The sequence below is a fragment of the Malania oleifera genome, chromosome 10 (assembly GCF_029873635.1).
Source record: "Malania oleifera isolate guangnan ecotype guangnan chromosome 10, ASM2987363v1, whole genome shotgun sequence".
Taxonomy (NCBI): domain Eukaryota; kingdom Viridiplantae; phylum Streptophyta; class Magnoliopsida; order Santalales; family Ximeniaceae; genus Malania; species Malania oleifera.
In genome coordinates, this window is record NC_080426.1 from 19,758,943 (window position 1) to 19,780,961 (window position 22,019).

Below are 22,019 nucleotides of genomic sequence, written 5' to 3' on the forward strand. Positions count from 1 at the left end.
TTTGTATGGCTATGGTCTATAAATACTGGATTTTGGTAGTGTATAGTATATATGGTTATATGATTTATGTTTCCGCTGCGTAGGTATGTTTATTGTATACAAGAATACTTCAGTGTCCTTTGGGGTTTGAAATTTCATAGCAGGGATATCAGAGCAATTTATGTGGAAAAAAAATGTCTTAATTTTGAGGTCGTTACACCCTGAGTCCGAATCAGGGCTATAGGCCGGCCCGTTGTACTACAGACACGGGATATATGGGATGATATTTTGATCTAACCGGGTCGGCCAACCGCTGTTAGATCTAGCATTCGAGTCGCACAACCCTATTCATGGGGGGAAGCATGACGTGGAGAAAAATCCTCAAGGCAACCATGAGTTATAGACACGGATGTGTTGGTTACCGAGGACACTCATGAGCTAGATATGAATATGGAAAAGAAAATGGAAATGAATATAGAAATGAAAATGGAAATGAGAATGGAATAGTGTGAGTTATTATATAATTAATTAAAGAGAAGTAAGACACTCCGTTTGAGGGCTTACTGAGTAAGGTGAGTGCTCTAATAAGTATCAGTTGTACCTGAACCTAAGTTAATCGGGTTAGGATACAAACGATATCAGGGCAAAGAGAAGCGACTTGTATGGACGATTAAGCTTCCTTATTCTCGGGAACTTTGCAGGTAAATATGGTTTGCGTATGTATGGTTTTGGAAATGAAAGTAAAAGCTTATGAAAACTTGTGTTTTATATCTATATGACTATGAATGTGGAATGGTATATTTTCTCAAAAGATATTATCACTGAAATGAATATATGTTATGATATAATGAAACTCATACTGCCACACACTGTAGATAATTTATTCCGTCTTACTGAGATGTGTCTCACCCAATCATTTAAATATTTTAGGAAACCAAGATAGACCCAATGACAGAGCTCCGAGATAGAGGGGAGCTGGTACCCTATGTAGACAGGGTGAGTGATTGAGTTAGGGATGCTTGATTCCCTTAGAGTATTTTGTATTTCTTTTTGGGAATGTATAGACATGTATATGGATGGTCAGTACTTTGGTATGTGTATTTGTTGTGGTATGTACATATATAAATGATGACTTCCACTGTTAGGTTGTGTATATGAGAATGGATGTATACCCAGTACCCACTTCCGGTCGGGTTATGTTTGTGTGGTATCTGAAGTGTTGATGTGGCCGATATGTAATTATATGTATTTAATTGTATGGGAAAAAAATGGTATGAAAAATTGGGGCATCATAGGTATAACATCGAAAGAAAAATTAAGGAATGAACATATTCGTGGTAAGTTAGGTGTAGCTCCTGTAGAAGATAAGATAAGGGAGGGATGACTCAAATGGTATGGACACTTGCAACGTAGGCCACATAGTGCACCTGTGAGAAAGAGTGACTCAATTACTGTTTGGGGGGGAGGGGGGCAGTAGAAGGGGTAGGGGTAAACGTAAAATAACTTGGGAGGAGATAGTGAGTAAGAATTTAATATCCTTGAATCTATCAAAAGAAATGGTTCATGATCGCATAAATTGGCGGAAAAGGATTCATATAGTCGATCCCACCTAGTGGGACTAAGGATTGGTTTTGTTGTTATTGTTGTTGTTGGTTTTAGGTCTCGATTAGCTTCAAACTTGCTTTGATGTCAATATGTCATTGTTTTAGGATTTTGGTGGATTCAAAGTGACAATATATGATTTTGGTTGGTGTGTTTACTAAGATGATTTAGAATTTCAATGGGTTCAAAGTGACAATTTAAAGTTCTAATGTGATATTTTGGGGTTTTGATGAGTTTAATGTGGATCGAAATAGTGATTTTAGGTTTCAAATATGTTCAATTGGGTCTGAGGTGGTGATTTGGGTTGGATTAAGCGATGAAATTAGGGAAAAAATAAATACATAAAGAAAGAAGTTTGGTTTTAGGTGCGTGGAAAAGGATCATAGAGTCATTTGAATAAAATAGTCATCCACAAGGGTAAATTAAATTATGGAATTAATTTCTTTTTAAAAAAAAATTCAAATACTTACAGGACATGTCGCTTTTTTCCCACCTTTTTAATATTTGTATTAAAAAAATAGGAAAAAAATATATTTTTCAACATTTCAATATCAATGTTAAAAATTTAGATAAATAAAATGATATTTTCATATTTATTTAAAAAATTGAATTAAAAACAAATTATTTTCTAGCTAGAGAATGCACTTCTCAATTATAGTGGTGCTATATTTCCATTTGCACCTAAAAATAAAATAAAATCATTAATCAAGCATATATTTTAACCAAAATAATTTTTTTGAAAAAAATTACATATTACATTAAATTACACCATTATCACACATATCTTAATATGAGAAAACATTACCCACACACTTGTATTCACTGTTGAGCCTTGAATGGGCATCAAACTTACAAATAGACGATTGAAAAATTTTAAAAAGTAATTAGCAATTTATTGACCAATTACAAAAAAATAATTTGTCACAAATTTAACTTTGGATAAGACTTCAATGGTGAAATAGATCAAACAAATGGAGCGACTACTAATTCGACAGGCATGCGTGAGGAAGGGTTGTTCCTTTGGGTCAATCGTGTGTACTGCTCTCAAAGCACTTTCCATTGAAGTTCTTATATCAATCATATAATTAAGGAGGAGGAATAAGCATCAGGTCAATTTCTTTTTTTTTTATTTCCATAGAACATGGAATTTTTAAAAGATTGAAAGAGTGGCCACGAAGAATATGGATTTAGTGTGGGGAGAGAGAGAGAGAGAGAGAGAGGTCATTCTAGTTTTAAAAAAATAATTAAAAATAATAAATAGAATTATTTTCTACAATGAAAGAGGACAAACTTTTTTGTTCTCCAAACCTTTGAGAAGGTAAATCTTGATTTTCTTTTAGCGAGGTATCCCAAGATTGGTGTATCGGAACGGTTATGATATTGTCACATATTCAATGTATCAAGCTTGTTGATGTCGGGTTTATTCAAAATAGCTGAATCTCCGATTTAGCATAGCACGCGAATAAGCAATAATTATAATAGAATTTCAAGAAATCTATACAATATTTCTCTACATATACTAACCTATGAGACCATTCCAAAAGGCCAAGTGGTTTGTAGATGTTGATAGCTTAGTAATATTGTCCTAAGTTTCTATGTTTTCAAATACCGAATGCACGTAAATTATTAATTTTCCGGTGACAAATTTTCTTTTTAATCTCATTTTCACAATAATATATCAATTGAATTTAGGCAAAAAATTAGAATAAATGGAAAAATGAAGTGAAATATGTATATATAGAATCCTGGTAAAGGATCACAAAGTTATCCATATCACATCAATGCTAATTTATCATCATTCAATTGATCAATATCAATGCAAATTAAAGGCTCAAAGACCTCTTTGATTTCTATGAGACTTTTCAATGGTAAAATTTGAAAATTTCAGGTTTGATATTGCAGTATGGAATCTTAGGAGGGTGGGTTACTTTCGTTGTGTGTATCCCAAGCCTAGCACAGGTCTTCAATCAACCAAAAAGAGTCTTCCTAGAACCCTAGTAAAACATCTTTTTAGGAAAATAAAATTAAGCATAGCATACAAATATCCAAATCCACACAAATTTCAATTCAACGTCCATTCCAAGCTCATAAAAATGAAGAGAATGTTTTCTTGAATGAAAAAGTGAAAGTAACAAGAAGGAAGCACACAACATATTTGGTACAAACTAGATCTCCATTAATTCTAACATATAAACAGGAACCAAAGAGATGAGAAGGCTTAAAGGGCTGCAAAATTAAAAACTTACCAGGTGTTTATTGACTATAATTATCTATACATATTTGGTCTGATGTGATCATCGTATAACAAGAAGCGGTCAGCAGACTGTGGTTCAGCTGTCCTACCCAAAGAGGGTCTATAAAATCCTTCCATGGTGGAAAATCCTTCATAGGAAGGAAATCGAGAGATTGGATCAGGATAGATAGGATAGGTATGCTTGGTGGAAGAGGGTAGACCTGCATCCAAGTAGGGATCAAACTTCTGGGTAGATGGTCCTAACCCACTTGCCCCCTGGTACGGACTGCTGAGAAACTGATCACTGGCAGAAACACCCAACCTAGAAGGGTCAACATAAGCACTGGCAGAAACACCCAACCTAGAAGGGTCAACATAAGCACTTGGGAGAAATCGATCGCTGCCTCTATCCAAGTAGGAAATGAAAGATGGTTTCTGCTGGGAAATTCTTAGTCCACCATCAGTTTTTGAATTGGCAGCAAGTCGACCATCAGTAGAAGAAGCACTTGATCGAGTTTCCACATAAGGGCTGGTGGCAAACTGATCACCAGCAGTCAACTTTAAAGCATTTCCTGTATCTGGATAATAATTGGTCAGGCTCAGTCCGGAGCTCGAACCCGCAAAGTAGGCTGTAGTAGCTTCAACTTGAAAATCTGTTGGTACTCTGAAAAGCCGGGCGCATCCAATAGGAATCTCTGCTCTTTCCGCAGTACTCATAGCAGGAAAAGAAGGTTCAACTGCTTTTTCAACAGTGCTGCCTTCTAAAAATGGCAACCTATCCAGTCTCTGCCTCAGTGATAATCGTGCGTGTTGAAGTGCATCTAACACACTTCCTACGCCATCAGGTGCTTCATTTGGCATCAATGCAGGTTCTTTTTGGCTCCCTGGAACTTCGGTTTTATGTGCACCATCTGCATGAGATAGAGGGGTGATGTTTGCTGATTGAAGGTTCTCAGAAAAACCAGGCTGATGTGAATGGTGGGGGGAGCTCTGTGCCGAGGAGAGAGAGGAATGATGTTCCGAATGCTCTTGTTTTTGCTTCTCCTTAGCCCTAGGCAATGCAAATTCCGAAACTGGGGAACCATAACCTAGTGTTCTGTTGCTCTTATGATCCTGTAGGCATCCCATGTCAACATGCTGAGGTGGCTCATAGCCATTGGAATGAGTTTGAGGCAATTCCTTAGCAAGGGGAGCATCTTCAACCTTTGATTCTTTGTCTAGAGATGCAATTGTCCCGCCGAGTTGGGGAGCTCGTGTCTTGCATTCATCTCTTTCTTCAGTGATGTCTGAGTAGTCTCCGGGTTCACATGAATCCTAAATTGTTAATAACCAAAACAGCCAAAAATGTTAAAAAGTAACACAGGATCTCGAGGAAGGGCATATATAGTCATGAACTGCAGAGCCAATCAAGGTCAAATGATTACATTTGGAAAAAGTAAATTGAAAATGTTGAAACAGAGACACAAAACACACCAGTGAGGCTTATGCCTGGTTCATCCTAAGAAAATTTACAAGAAGAGAAGCTTTTGCCTCAAAACAAGGACATCACTGTCATCACTCATCACATATGTTGGTCCAATGATGCCCAAATAAGTGTTCATCCTCCAAACCTAGGAAAAATTTCATTATTTTTCTATATTATCAATGGCAGTTCAATCTCCTAAGATTTTGAAAAGAAAATTTACCAATTTCAATTAGGGTTTTAGGGTGATCACTTATACTGCTACTTCAGAACTGTTTCTTAAAATGAAGTTCAAGAGGAAATACAACATCCTTTTTCCTAGTATTGTTTCTGAGCTATATAATTGAATTGCATGATTTATGCATAAAAGAGGGGCGGACCGTGCAGCTTACTTCATCTTAGTCTCACTTTATTAGTTCCAGTTATTATCAGCAATTTCATATGGAGACTGAGACAGTTGACAGCAGCAGGTTTTATCAAGGAAAGTGGTGGTTAAATTGGCAAAGTTGAATTGAAATTATTATTTAACCTCTAAAATCTTTGATTAGGAGAGGGTGTTTTTGACATATCTAACATGTCATTGGGTAATTGCACAAGAATAAAGTTTGGATGCCTTCTTGCACAAACCTAGAACACTGAAAGACCATGGGCAACATCATCAGCTTCATATCAAAGAAGCACAATCTAAGAACAAGTTTTTCAAAACAGTTATGTGGCAGACACCTAAACTGAATGCTCAATAAAAAATACCTTTAACGTGGCTCAATATCAGTGTCCTAATAACCTATACCTTTATAAAAGGAGAGCTTTCAGTCCATCTTTCAATTATTACTCTCACGAAAAAATACCATGGAACGTCATCCTAATGACAAACATTTACCGTGCTCAGCTGGGATTGAAATTTCCAGAGAAACCTAAACTACAAGAATTTTATATCTCATCATTTCATTGTCCCAGATTAATCAAACAGAAAATAAAAGGTGAACTGGTTAAGGTCTGCTATTCAACTATTCATTCCCACAACATCTCCCTCACCAACTCCATTTTGGGATTACTCATGGCATTTTGTAGCATGCACATGCATGTGCTCCTCCTCTAGTATAAGTTATTCCACAAGTTATTCCATTTTCAAATAAATCTATTCAAAAGAAAAAAGAAAAAGAAAAATATCAGGCCCAAGCATTGAGCTGACATGCCTATGTCTGAAATATTAGGGAGTGCCTCTATGCTTTAATGTTGCAACATGGATACACAATAACGAGTTGATAGTTGAAGGCAAATCCTCCAACTATCTTGGAGTTGGACGTGAATCAAGTGTGTCTTTTGAGCCACTAGTCTCACAAACACACCAGCTACAGCCTCCTAGAAATAACCTACAACAAACTTAATCTCCACAAATAAATCCAAAAAATAAGGCAAATGACATCAGTTTTTTCTTTTTTTTTTTTTTGGAGAGAGAGAGAGAGTTGATATTTCAAGTATTAACTTGATTTGGTCATACTATTTTTATATTTCTAGTAGCTAATAATTCTATCTGAAGTATCAATTTTACATCATAAATACATGTGCCCATCCCTCTCCAAGTCCAATCATGCAGTATTCTCTTGTCTCTCTTTTTATATATCTTATCACTTTATTTTTTTTCCCAGAAATTCATATATAAATTTTCTGAAACTAAATTTATAATCATTACAAAAACCAGCAAACCAGTTTTCCTTGAAATAATGACTGCTGATTGAAGAGTCCCATCACTAATTTTGCTTGTATAAGCCTACTTCTCACAGATCCCTATCATTGACACACAAGCCTCATATAGTGCACAATACACGCACAAATGCAAGCAAGCAAATTTCTACTACGCAGTGTACAGACTTGAATCCATGGCCTGCCTATCAAACTGAATTTTTATACAACTTATCTGAGGAGAATTCCTTTCATTCCTCATTTTTTTTTTTTTTTTAAAAAAGGATTATGTCAGCAAAATTATTATAAAAGTACACAATTTGAAAAGCACCCGCAAACAAACTACAGTCAACACCATCCCAACAAATCAAATAATCACAATCACATGTATAAGTTCCAAAATAAGTAACTGTTGTATCAGTACAAAGAGAAATAAAAAATTAACTTGAGGATCACTATCACACTTGTTCCACAGTGTCAGGATTGCACAAGGCAAAAGACATCACAAACCCAAAGATAATACAATTCAGCTTATGACATTGCACTAAATAGTTCAGATAAATCAACCACCAAGACCCATCATAAACTTGTAAGCACTAAACAGAAGGAAGAAAAAACTTCTTCGGCTATGATGCTTCCTCCTAAAGAATATTAACAGTACTTATGAAACTAGACAGAGATATGATCTTGAAGGGCAAAACCCAAATCAATCAATATTTTTTCCACATGCAAAATGCCATAGTATGTAAATTCTAAGCGCATGAACATTTTGTCATTTTTTTTTGGCATGAATAGTTTGAGTTAGGTGCTGAAGAAACATACCGGAGTACTGCTGTTATTTTCTCTAAACTTCTCTTCCCATTCTCTCTGTGCCTTTTCCTCTGCTTCATATCGACCAATCAGCTGGGCTTGATGTTCCAGTGCTTTTTCCATCTCTCTCTCTCTCTCTCCTCCATTCCTATCAAGATAAATGCCTGCACTAGTTTCTTTTCTTTGATCCTCTAAGCTATCAGAAACTAGACCTTCCAATAAAGCTGACTCCTGATTTTCAGAAGCTTCCCCCGAGATCTCAGGCCTATTGTTAAAACAATTAGGAGAACCGTCAGAATTCGTGGCAACTTCATTTTCTTCAGCATCAGGGACAACAGACTCAACTTTTGGATCCTCAACTGCAGATCTGGCAATATAAACAATATTTGAAAATTCTGTATGGAAACAGACAAGTGATTTAAGAATAATGATAAAGAGATTGCCATGCATGTAGAATGTGTTGGAATCGACATCAGGGATACCCAAGCGGACGAATCTGCAGCGACAAGGATTGTTGCATACTCTAAAACGTGGTATAATATGGGTAGCCTTCTATCAATCATACAGAATGCAATTAGCTTCCCCTAGATGCTGTGATTATTTTCTTTGCAATAACTAAAAAGTAGATAATTGAGGAAAGCTTGTTTCCTTGAAATGACCAAATTGTTTCAAATTGTTTTTATGCTTTTTAAAATCTGCTAATAAGACTAGTCAATTAATCATATAAAACAATTAACTGTTTCCAGTTTACAACAGCGATTTAGCTCCAGATCCTTTGGTGCCCTTCACTCATGCTCTCATAAATTGTCTATTTTATTAGGTTTCTTACATTATTTTTTAGCCTTCATGAATCATGACAGGAAGTGTAAAAGAGAGAAGGAATAAAAAGGAAAACATTCTTCAGATTTTCATTCAAGTACGTTGAGACAAAACTATAAAATTTTTTGGATTGTGCATTCCAAACAGCAAATTGCAGAGATAAAATTTTTTAATAACACTAGTCAGATATGATCATTATGACTTATAAGCCATACCAATAAACATTAAGAACATCTCCAAGATGAAAGTTTGAAATTGGGTTCCAACATGCAAATATAAAACAATATAATTTATAATATGAGCGAATGACCAACAAATGCCTTTCAATGTAAATTTTCTCTGATATATGACAACTAATGAAGTAAAATAAGGCAAAGAAGAAGAAGAAGAAGAAGAAAGAAAGAAAGAACAAAAGAAGGATAGAGCGCAAGAGAAAACTAGAGAAGATAAAAATGACCTTGTTTCTCTGCGTCTTATTTGGCGGCATGATTTACCCGGGCATTGTTTTGGTGAAGTATAACCTGCAGAAGAAAAACTGCTTCGCCTTCTCATTGAAGATTCAAGATACTTCCTTTCATGAGAATTCCGTGAATTCTTGCGGCTTTTCCAAGACAAGCTTCCACCAGCTAATGAAGAAGATTCAATCTCAGAACCTGAAAGTTCCTCTGCATCATTTCTCCCCCCTTTTGAACTGACAGAGCTTTCCTCTTCTTTCGTAGAATTATTACTCACTTTAGATTCATATGGCACTCCTTCCTGGTCAGAGCTAGAATCAAGAGCCTCAGAAACATCACTTATCCCATTGTTCTCCAGAATGGCAAGAACATCTGCCGTTGCCTTCTCGGCCTTCTTCCTTTGGAGAGAGACAAATTTTAACTGTTCCTCCAGTTCAACCACCTATTACATTGGACAAACAACATTCTCAAGAGTAAGTGCTAAAGGAGATTGGCAAATGCGATTAGGAGCATTTTGAATGTGCAGGTGTGAACGCGCGTGCATGCATTTGGTTCAGCATCAACTTCAACATATTATAATGCTAAAAAATTAAAGATTACTGATGGGGGAATATTGGTGTAGGGACTTCCAATCAATGGAAAAGTGTAGGTGAAGATTTGCATCAAAACAATTTTCCAGGAATGATGTCTAAGGGGATGTGCAAATGTACATTGAGTTCTGAAGTGATGATGATGACTTATTCTTCTCAGATGAGAATGATGATTAGAGTGAAGATAATTTGAGTATGATTTATACACATTTCTGAAAACGAAAGAAAAAGAATCTGCTAGCTGTGGAGGAATACTCTTATTATCAAACTATTGTGTAAGAGTATAGCATATTTTTTTTATGAGAAGGCTAACTTGATTCTGGGCTTTACAATGGGGCATACATGAGAGAGAGAGAGAGAGAGAGAGAGAGGAGAACAGATCTTTCTAAGAATAAAGGCAGCACCTTATGATTTAAAAGGAAAATTGGCAATGGAGATTCCTCGTGGTCAGAAATTCATAGACACAAAGGGGTTCGAAAGGAAAGTCGTTTCGATCCAATCCATTCTTGGGGTCAAATAAAGACAAAGGACGCCTTCCAAAAAAGGCGGCTGCTAATTGGCACCCGATAGGATCGCATACTTGCTCACCCAATGCTATGGAGGGTCCCACTCTAGTATCCACCTTGATTCATGCAGCTACTATGGTAACAGCTGGCGTTTTCATGATAGCAAGGTGCCTCCCCTTTATTTGAATACCCACCTACCGCTTTGATTGTTATTACTTTTGCAGGAGCTACGACGTCATTTGGGTGGGAATTGGGGAAGGACTGTTAAAATTTAGGGTAGAATGCAGCACTGTCCCTTGTGGGTCTGAATGCAGCACTTACCCACTTGAGGTTTCTGAATTTGAAACATCCTCCCTTTATGTTAAGTCTTTTTGTCATAAACACCTCCAAAGTTATTTGCTTGTTAACAGAAAGTGCTTTTATTTATTAAATTGCTAAAATGGCAATTTTACCTCTATACAAATATTGTAGAGTTTGAACTTTTAAAAAAATCATTTAAAAAATTTAAAACTAGTAAAATTATAACTTAACCCTAGTATAATAAATTACCATCATTTGAACTTAGAAATTATTATAGTGAAATTTTTAAATTTTTAAATAACAAATTTACCCTAATATCAAGCACAATGTTACCACTTAATAAAAGAACAATTTATAACAACTATTTATGAGTTCCATTCAAGAGTTCCAACAACTTAAAAACAAAAATTTAGATCACAATATTTTCTGCAAAAAATAAGCAATTAAAAGTTCTTGTATTTTTTGAATAAGAATTGCTGAAAATTTTAAAAATAATTTTTTACACAAGGATAAAATTGCCAATATACGGATTAAGAATAAAAATACACTTAATTAACAAATGATTAACAATAAGAGGTTGACAACTGAAAGTATTAAAGTTACAGGGAATATTTTGACAAATTTGGAAATGTCAAGGAGGTAATTGCAAAATCTGGAATCCTCAGGGAAGTTGGTGCATTTTCCCCTAAACTTTATACACTTTCATTTCGACTAAGTGATTTGGTGAGAAAAGAAAAGAAAGACGTCTCTTTCTCTCTTTCTTTCTCTGTCTTTCTCCCCACAAATAACTTGTTTGGGTTGCACCACCTCCCTCTCCCCGCGCCCCCCCCCCCCCCCCCCCGCCCCCCCCGGGACGCCCAAAAAAACCCCCCCTCTTTTTGATGTAGAGAAATGTGGAGAGATCAGATCTATAATACATTCATTAAAATACCAAAAAAACCTCATCAAGTATAAAAAAGAAAAAAAAAAATTTAACAGCTTAATTAACAAATGAAAGGTTTAGTAAAACATGATCAAATCCTTCCCTTTCTCACCAGTTATCCAAACAACAGCGCAATCACTCTCCTTTCTTTTCTTTTAATCTTCATTAAAGAAACAACTATCATTTTTTTTATCTCCTCTCTATCAAAACATAGTGATAATCCAAAAACTAACCCTTTTTGCCAGTTCATCAGCTCTCTGCCTCGCAGTTCTTGAGACGGATCTCTCAGATAGCAACCGTGCGCGAAGAAACTCAATAGTCATTGCCGAGGAATCCTCCATGCTGGCACTCTTTCTGATTAAGGAGGGCCCAGTGTATAAGTACTCAAACAAGAATGAAAATACAATTTAATCCATAAACTGAAATACAACGTAATCCATAAACCTCAGTTTTCATAATTACAGAGACCCCAACAAAATTTCATTACCAAGATATGCAGAACTTAAACTCAAATCAGTTACAAATTTCAGCCATTGAAAAACTTAATTGCCAGAGCAATCTAACCATTACTAAATAGTCCCAATGGCTTCATAAATCCAAAGACCAAAACAAAACTGGCTAGGGAGTATAATAAATAAACCATCCGTTAAATCTAAATGCTCTGTTGAGTTAATCGAACAGTAAAAGAGCCGGATTGAGTTGCGTATTTTCCAATACTGTAGCTCGTGGGAAGTGAACAAAATCATCTCTAGCTACATTTTCATACAATTATTCGACTGCTAATTTGAATTTCTCCAAATATCATTCCCTTTTCCTCAACTTTCTTCGATGCAAAACAGTGACAATTTATTAATCCCAATTAAACGCTAACTCACATAATCAAAATGTAATCATTTCCAAAAGATGCCGAGTTTTTCACTATCAGAAACACCCTCACACCATCCCACCTCCCGTGAGCAAATATAAATAAATAAATTAAATGCGAAAACCCTAACAAATCATAAATCGAGAAATACCAATCAAAGAAGAAAATACCGTAGACAAAAGCAATTAAAACATTTAAGACCCTGATTGGAGGCATCGTAAACTTGAAAAACACAAACACCCAGATGGCCCTTACCGATCTTCGTTCAAAGGATTCTGCATTATCAAAAGATCATCTCTGACCAAACCCAAAAACCCGAATAACTTCAAAATTCAACCTCTGTCGCGGCCACAGACACCCAATCAGTTCCAATTACAGCAAAATATCGTCAAAAAATACGAAAGTAAGCAAAACCCAAGTTTGTGATTCCCACGAAGAGCCCGAAAAACAGAACTATCGAAACGCAGAACCAACTTGGGAAGCAGATTTCAAGGAGGCCGTTGAAAACCCTCTTCTGAGTTCTGGGTTGTTTATACTTTCATTACAGCTGCTACTGTTGATTGAGAAAGAGCGAAAGGGGAGCTTCGTGGGGTTTTGTTGGGAATGATCATGGGAAGCTTCTTTTTTTCTTCCAGCGTCCACAAGAGGAGGGGCGAATGGAAATAATGGCTAGGACACAGTGTCTTGCCCCCTCTTCAATTCTTCCTTTTATTTCAAGGTAAAATAAATTCCACATTTCCTTCCAATCATTTTTCTTTCTTAAGTTTCTTTGTCTTTCCTCTGCTATTTTTTCCTTTTTCCTTTTTTTGTTTCTAACAAACACACATACATATACAAAATAAATATGCAGCAAATTTAATTTCGAACTCAGCACCTACCTTTTGCAATTAAAGTGAGAAAATTAGAAACAAAAATATTTTTAATTCATTGATTGATAATAACTAAGGTTACGAACTAAACAAATTACTCATAAGTAATTTCAGGAGCTTAACTCGATAAGAGCTCGTTTGAACTTATTTATCATTCAAATGAGTCATTTTCAAATCCAAATTTTAGATTTTAATACATGAGACGAGCGTGAACATAGATGAGATCGTTTCGACTATGTTCAGGCTCATCTTGACTTGTGAACAACTCAACTAAACTCAATAATGATTTCAATTTCAAATTTCATACTTAGAATATTTTATTTATTTAAGTTAATAAATTAATATTGTTTCACATACAAATCAACCAAACAATAATAACTTAGGGAAGGGGCTTATATAGAAGAGTGGAGACCACAAAGAGTTCCATCTTTCCATGAGGGAAATGGAAATAAGGAGTTGAAGTGGGGGTTGGGGGTGGAAAGCATAGGGGGAAAGAGCTGCAACCTAGATGCTTTGGAGACAAATTGCCTGACATTGGAAAATTTTTTAGTTGAACTCCAGCCTAATTTTTTGAACTTAAATTGAACTATGCCCGAACTATACTTCTTCCAAATCAAGCTTGAACAAACTAAAGTCCAGTTTAGCTCAACTCGTTTGTAGCCCTAATGATAATTATTTTACCAAATAATTAATGTGAAACAATATAAATAAATTGATAGAGTACATTTATGTTTTATAAACACTTTTTTAATTGAGAAAGAAGTCTTAATAGAATTGTTTTCTCATTAAATTTATCGGTAAGATCCCAATCCTACAGTCCTCCATCGCCAAATCTAAAGATGCCCTATGCCCCTTCAAACAGGTCAGATGCATTCACATCGCCTCACTAAGATGTATCATCTCCCTATCCTCCAATCCATCGTCGTATCATATGACCCTTGCATTGCTCTCCAACAAAGGAAAAATGATGATAGGAAAAGATGGGGAATCCCCCTTTGCACTAGAATCCTATTGGCTCCACTCCTTTCCTACGAGACAGCAAAACTCAAGATTTGCCACGTATCGAGCTCTCCACATTTGCTTCATAAATTTTATTTGTTATAGATATGTAAAAGTTTTGTTTTATAATATTTATCTCATATGGTGAAAAAATGTAGACTAATGAACAATCTTCTTAAATGGTGAATGCTATGAAGAAAGAGGAAGGTGATCAACTTCAATGCATTATTAAACTACTCCTTTGGTAAAGGCAAAATTTTGGTAGTCCTCCAAGTGATAATTTTTTTAATATTTATATTATTATTCGAGTCATTCATTTAAAATCCAAATTCTAGTTAAGTCTCGATTTGTAACATAAAGCCCAAAATATTTTGTTTTACTTTTTTTATTCCACAGTTCCCTTTCTTAACCATTTATTTTCTAATACTTTGTCTCCCCATTCTCTTCACCTTTCGACATTTCATCTCTCCTTTATTTTCTTCATCCTCCTATCATGATATCATATTAAAAAATATCTTCTTCTCTTGCCTTTCCAAGACATAATCATTGTCTTAGCTTCTCACATGCTTATAATTTTTTATGGTTATTTGATAATAAGTTGGCATTGCATGCCCAGATTTTAAAAAAAAAAAAAACATTAATGGTGCATGAGATGAGGTAAACTCTTGGTCAGGTTTTCTTTAATTTCCCTTTTCTTTAGTTGTTAGACTATAATATTTGCATTACGAATAGAGATCGAACTCCCTTTCTTTTCTCCCTTTTATTACATTTGAATAAAGAAATAGCGGATGAAATATTAAGAAGCAAGTGAAATTAAAAGAATTAAAACCCAATGGAACCAATTAATTATTACTTTAATTTAAAGGGAAGACATGTAAGGACTCGAAAAATAAATAAATAAATAAATTTGGTTTGGTACAAGACCAAACCGTCGACAGTTTCAGGGAGCTCAGGGAAACGTCGACGGTTTCAGACAATCGAGAACTTATATGTAAGAACATGGAAAAATTGGTTTGATATGAGACCAAACCATCGACAACTTCAGGAAAAACGTCGATGGTTTCAAGCGGTTGAGGGTCTTTAAGTGGGGAGGGCTTATATATATATGTCAAGGATTTCATCGATGGTTTCAAGTGGCCGAGGGTCTTTAAGTGGGGAGGTCTTATATATATATATATTAAAAAAAAACACTATCATCTCTCTCTCTCTCTCTCTCTCTCACTCTCTCTCTCTCTCTCTCTCTCTCTCTCTCTCTCTCCTTGGGTTTTAGGCTTTCTCTCTCTCGCCTCCCACTCTCACTCGTGTCTCTCTCTCCCCTCTTGGCTTGCCAGCTTCTCTCTCCTCATCAAGGGTTAAGGAAGCTAGGGTTTGTTTCAAGAAACATAGCAAACATATCTTTGAGAATAGGTAAAGAGAATAGATTATGTCGGTTAATTTTGAATTTTAAACCGATTAAACTTCATTATATGTGAGTATATGAATACAGGGATATTATATCAGATTTTTTGAATGACTCAAGCATATGAAATTAGTGATGTTGGTTTATTAAACATGTATCTGGGAAGAAATAAATGGAGTAGGGTTGATCATCTCCTTTTTTCTGAGAAATATATATATATTGAGTTAAATTAAAATTGTAGAGGTGATTATACCCTTATTTTCAGCAAAATATACCGAGTATATTATGACATATTTTCTTCGGTAGTTTATTAAAGTGTGATTTAACACTCAAATCATGTGGCATGAGAGTATTTCATTTATTGTATAATTAAAGACTATTGAGATTTTTGTCGTAATATACTATAAACGATATGGTGATATATTGATTTCTTGAATGGTGGAGAATAACGTGCATATTGTGAATTTGACGGTTTTATATCGATCTTGGGGATTTAGGGAAAATTGGGGAAAAGCTATTACGAATCATATGTTGAAAAAAATGATATGATTTTATATATTTTATTATGTATATGGTTTAAGAACCCTGATGGACCAAGTGTGATGAAAGCTCGGTACCGTAGCTAGTGAGATTAGCAGTGCAGCCACACTGTTGTGGAAGTGTAGGCGGTGAAAAGTTGATTTGGCCTGAGAAGGGTTATGTACCCTCATAGGTCCGGACCCGGATGCGATAGAAAAATCGTACTTGCAAACGTGTTACTTAGCTTGGTGGTAGGCCAGCCAAGACTAAGTCCAATCTTCGGACCGTACAACCCGTCATGGGGGTTTAAACATGTCATTAGTCCAAATAGGAGAGTTCTTCTATGCATATTTATGAATTTATATAAATGGGGCTATTATTGAGCCGGAATTATTATCTGACAGAAAATGTGTATTTTTAATTATATAGGTGTGAGCTACAGTTTTATAAATGCATCTTTATTTAAAGTTAAAATAATGGAGGTTTTCTGCTCACACTAAAACTCATGTTAGTCACACAATGATAATAATTTATTCCGTCTTACTGAGAAGTGTCTCACCCCAATAATTATTTCACATTTCAGGAAATACAGGAAATCAAGCTTAACGAGCTTCAGGGCGGGGTTTAGATAGTATAGTTAGAGTAAGTGTTTGTAAAGTACTGAATTAAGTATGTTTCTATATCTCTTGGGTTGTAATATTGTTATTTGGAGATACATATATTTTTGTGATGGTTTAGTACTCTGGTATAGTATTTGAGGTTTATTTTGTTTCCGCTGATTGTTTTAAGCTAAGTTTTGGAAAGGTGTACCCCGGACCCTATTGGGATCCTAGTCATTACAGTTGTGGTATTAGAGAACTTATTTCTAAGTGGCACTTTGGACTCCACCAGGTTCGGGGCGTTACAATTGTGGTATCAGAACTTAGGTTGTTAAGTTCTATAGACTTTAGCGAATAATATTACCAGCGTATAGGTATTAATTACGAGGAAGTAGGAATGGGTAGGCTAGGTGTTGTAAGGCGAGGCGAGTATAGGATGCATAGTGGAGTAAAATACACTAAGCAAATTAGAATCTTGGATTCTGTCTCGTAGCTAGAAGCAGAAGTTCATCGAGGGTTTCCTTGGATTTCCAGAAATAGTTGACAGTTTCAGGAAAGCCACGATGAACCATCGACGGTTTCTCTCCCAGAAGGCTACATTATATTCTTCTCTTTGTGAAAATTAGTCATTATAAGAATTAAGCCACCATTAATAATACAAGTATATTTGTAGTTTAATATTCGAGATGTTGAAATTATGTGAGTGATTAAAGGTTTGTTTTTGAAATGAGTAACTTATATAAAAAGAGGGATTTAGTGAAGAATTCAGGGGGCAAATCGTCGACAGTTTTCTGTGGCATTCACAAACCATTGACGGTTTCATAAAAAACAAGCTCTCGGTATTTCCAACAGTCGACAGTTTCACGAATCTCAGGAAAACTGTAATGCCTTGAACCTGGTGGGGCCCGGAGTGCTATCTTGTCTACACATGTCTCTAATACCATATAGTAGTAACCCAAAAACCCACAATGGGTACTAGGTACACCTGTCTATATCTTACATAAAACATGCAGCAGAAACATATACATAAACCTCGAATACAATACCAGAGTTCTAAAACCATCACATCATATATACACGTCTCCTCAAAAACAAAATAATACTACAACCCAAGATAATACAAAATATATCCATATACATTTACACACTAGTGTCACACCAACACTATCTTCAAACCTAACTAACTAATCTTGCTTGGAGCTCTCTAGGCTCGGCTCCCTAGATATCCTGAAATATTAAAAGATTATAGGAGTGAGACACCTCTTAGTAAGACATAATAGATTATTGTCAATGTGTGGCAACAACATGAGTTCTGGTGTAGCATCGCTTAAAACTTTTAAATAATTAACTTTAACTGGTAAATCATGTATATCTGTTCTCATATATACATATATATATATTTGGAAACATACATGCTTTCCTACATAAACATACTTTATCATAATAGATTTCTCCGTGTACGTAAATCGTCTGATATATCTATACATACATAAAACTTTCCTTAAGACATTCATATATCTCGTCATGTAATAACCCCACATGACCAGGTTGTACGGTCCGTAGGCTAAACTTAGCAATGGTTGGCCTACCATGCTAAGTCAAACACAAAGTCTGTAAGTACGATTGCCCACCCAGCCTGATCTGGACCCATCTTGCTCTCCGCAACACTTCACGGGCTAATCGACTATCCAACACCAACACTCTATCTAAGAAGTGTGGTTGCACTGACTGATCTGTACACCCAGCCTGGTCCGAACCCATCCTGCTCTCCGCAACACTTCTCGGGTCGGATACACGGTCATATCTTGCTAGCTTGCTACAGTACCATACTCTAAACATAATTAGTCCATCAGGGTTCTGATATCATATAGTACAATTTATAATATAACGGTTATTGTAATCTCATTTCATACTCATTATTTCATAAATCTGTGTAAATCATGTTTTCTCTGTCACGTCATATCTGTCAAATCATAATCGATATAAAACCGTCCTATCATAACTATCTCGGTATAAAACCGACATAACATATCATAACTCGACTTAAAGCTGTCATTTCATAACTCTGCATAAATTTGTCATGTCATGTTTCTATATACTTCGTCGTATCATGAATTTTGTATAAATTTTGTCATATCATGAATTCTGAGAATAAATATGCAATTTCGTAAATTGTGTATAAATCTATCATATTATAATTTCCATATCAATCTATCATATTATAATTTTTGTATAAATCTATCATATCAAAATTTTGAAATAACTTTATCATAATTTCATTACTAATGCCACACAATTTGAGTAAATATTTCATTATATAATCATCTACCTAAAAATTTATTTTATTCTACTGAAAATATTGGTATAAACTTTCCTAGGGTTTACCCAAATTCAAATACCAGGTTTTTCCCCAAAACATACATATAATAAATTTCAAAATCTTTCATTTCCATAAGCATGAATGCCCAGAAAATCATATATACTATTCTTGTAATCGAATAATATAATTTAAGCCGTTAAATTTCTGAAAATGCTGACATAATCTATTCCCCTTTCCTTAACCCTGAAGTGGTGCCTAGGATCCTCAAAACACGTATCTGCTTCGGTTAAAATGACAAGGATCGCTGCTAGGCCTTAGAAATGATGTCTAATCGAGAATTCGGTTGAAGATTGGAGAGTAAATGAAGAGAGAGAGAGAGAGAGAGAGAGAGCTGTGATTTCCTTAAAATATAATGAACTGAAACCTATTTATTAGCTACTGCCCAAACAAAATCGTCAACCTGAAGCCATCAATGGTTTGGTTTTTAACCAAACTGATTTTTACCGTTTTATCCTTACTAAGCCTCAATAACTCAAAATTGTCGACAATTTTTTCAAAGCTCACCAAACTGTTGACAGTTTAGTTCTGCACCAAACCGATTTCCCATTTTCCGTATTATTTTTATTATTATCATTTTCCTGGATCTCTAAAAAAACTGTCGATTGTTTTGTGTTTGAGCAATGAAATTGATATCTAAATTGGTAACTTGGATGTTAAATTGGTTTATTTGTGCCAATCATGTTAAGATTTTAGGATTCTAAAATGATGCATTTGTCCCTTCTTCAGAATGGATCCCATAAATAATAACGTGGATGCTGGAGGAAGTAACAATATGAGGGCTTCCAACGAGGATGACATTGATTATACTTCAATGCTACAGGGTTTAGCCCAATAGGTCATGGCAAAGATTATGCAAAATTCTAGGGGACAGAACTGCCCACCCACTGGCCAAGGGTGCACTATTGAGCAATTCACTCATATGAATCCCACAACTTTGGCGGGAGGAGTTGATTCAATCGTTGTAAAGAATTGGGTTCAGGAGATAGAGGAGTTACTAGCAATCCTGCGCTACACAAATGAACAGAGGGTCCTTTATGCCACTTTTAAAATGACTGGAGAGGCCAAGCATCGGTGGATATCTGTAAAGATACTCAAAGAGCAGAGGCCAGGACCCGCAACTCTGACTTGGAACCGTTTCAAGGAGCTCTTCTTTGATTGATACTTCCCCGCTTCCACCAGGGATGCCAAGGCGGAGGAGTTTACGAACTTAACCTAAGGGAACTTGACCGTTCATCACTATACAGCCAAGTTTGTTGAACTGTCCCAATCAACCCCATATATGGTTTGAAACGAATCAAAGAAGGCACGAAGATTTGAAAAAGGTTTGAGTCTGAGGATCTACAAGCAGATGGTGGCATTTCAAGTTCAAAACTTCTCAGAGTTGGTGGATAAGGCAACGGTATTGGAGACAAGTCTACAAAGAAGTGCAGGGATACTGAATTAGAGGAAGAGGCCCATGCCTCCTGGTTTTCACTCGAGTACAAGTCAAGGTCCATGGAGGAGGAATAGTAACAATATGGGCTAGAGATAGGAAATGGGGAATTGAGCTGATCAGGGTAATCCATCCCGCCCTCCTTGCTCTAGGTGTAATATGAGGCATTGGGGGGAATGCCGGGTTGGAGTGATAATCTAATATCAGTGCGGTAGACCCAATCATATTGCACGAGATTGTCGTGGGCCGTCGGGCAATGTACCCACTCCCAATCAATACTAGGGAAGCAATCAAGCACCCCAAGGCAACTATCGGAGGAACACCACCCAGGCGCGTGTTTATTCTCTTACTCCAGGAGATGCAGAAAATGTTGGTGACGTGGTGACATGTAATATCTTTATTTTTACAAATAAAGCTGTTGTTTTATTTGATTCAACAGCAACGCATTCATTCATATCTCTAGAGTATATAAAAATGTGTGGGGTGGGAACTCAGCTATTAGATGCTGACTTATCTGTGGTTACGCCGACAGGAACTGTAGTGGTATGTAGAAAAGCACTTAAGGACTATCTAGTTGGTATTTAGGGAAGAATGCTACCTGCTAATCTAGTAGTGTTTGATATGCATGGATTTGATGTGATTTGGGGATGGACTGGCTAGCTTTCAGTTATGCTAGTATAGACTGTTATAGGAAAGAGGTAGTGTTCAGACCTCATAAGGAGTAGGAGTACAAATTTTTTGGGTCTTGCGTGCGCTCCTCACCACAGATACTATCAGCTATTTAGGCAAAAAGGCTACTCTTGAATGGATGCCAGGGGTACCTAGCATGTGTGAAGGAGACACCAAAGAAATAACTAAAGCTCGAGGATATCCCAGTAGTGAGGGAATTCTCGGATGTATTTTAGGAGGACTTGCCTGGTTTGCCTCTCGATCGTGAAGTGGAGTTTACTATTGACCTACTTCTAGGAAAGACACCAATCTCTAAGACTCCATACAGAATGGCTCCAGCAGAATTGAAGGAATTAAAGAAGCAGTTACAGGAATTACTGGACAAATGATTTATCAAACCTAGTGTGTCACCCTAGGGAGCACCGGTGTTATTTGTTAAAAAGAAAGACGGGTCGATGAGGATATGTATCGATTACAGGGAGATAAATTAGGTGAAAACTAAGAACAAGTACCTACTACCCCGTATAGATGATTTGTTTGACCAACTCCAAGGAACGCGAGTCTTCTCTAAGATCGATCTCCAATTCAGGTACCATCAAGTGAAAGTCAAATCCAAGGATGTTCCGAAGACTACATTATGAACCAGATATGGTCACTATGAGTTTTTAGTTATGTCATTCGGACTGACTAATGCTCTTACTGCATTTATGCACCTTATGAACAGGGTCTTCCATAAATATTTGGATCAGTTTGTGGTAGTATTCATTAATAAAATTTTAGTTTATTCAAAGATTCCTGAAGAGCATGAGAATCATTTGAGGTTAGTACTTCGGGTACTAAAAGAAAGGAAGTTTTATGCTAAATTCAAGAAATGTGAGTTCTGGCCGGAAAAAGTTGCATTCCTAGGACATGTGATATCCAGGAGTG

General features: G+C 36.0%; 1 protein-coding gene across 3 annotated transcripts; it reads right to left on the reverse strand.

Annotated features, from left to right (window-relative positions):
- Window positions 1-3,639: 3,639 nt before the first annotated feature.
- Window positions 3,640-12,960, reverse strand: LOC131165464 (uncharacterized). 3 transcript variants are annotated; one of them, XM_058123313.1, is made up of 5 exons: window positions 12,482-12,960; window positions 11,595-11,715; window positions 9,046-9,485; window positions 7,782-8,034; window positions 3,640-5,128 (listed from the first exon to the last, which is right to left on the reverse strand). In XM_058123313.1, the coding sequence occupies exons 1-5, from the start codon at window positions 12,505-12,507 to the stop codon at window positions 3,848-3,850; spliced, it is 2,121 nt and encodes a 706-aa protein (XP_057979296.1). In that variant the 5' UTR covers window positions 12,508-12,960; the 3' UTR covers window positions 3,640-3,847. The 3 variants fall into 3 exon arrangements, with proteins under 3 accessions (XP_057979296.1, XP_057979293.1, XP_057979294.1); XM_058123310.1 differs by having other exon boundaries at window positions 7,782-8,136; XM_058123311.1 differs by having other exon boundaries at window positions 7,782-8,136; window positions 11,595-11,711; window positions 12,482-12,493.
- Between the last annotated feature and the right edge of the window lie 9,059 nt (window positions 12,961-22,019).

What these genes read in the sequence shown, in the direction of transcription:
- LOC131165464 (XM_058123310.1), bottom strand. Translation starts at nt 12,507, where the DNA reads ATGCAGAATCCTTTGAACGAAGATCG. An exon ending in ATAAGACGCAGAGAAACAAG is followed by an intron (nt 8,137 to 9,045) that starts GTCATTTTTATC and finishes TTATATTGCCAG; the next exon opens with ATCTGCAGTTGAGGATCCAA. An exon ending in AAAATAACAGCAGTACTCCG is followed by an intron (nt 5,129 to 7,781) that starts GTATGTTTCTTC and finishes TTAACAATTTAG; the next exon opens with GATTCATGTGAACCCGGAGA.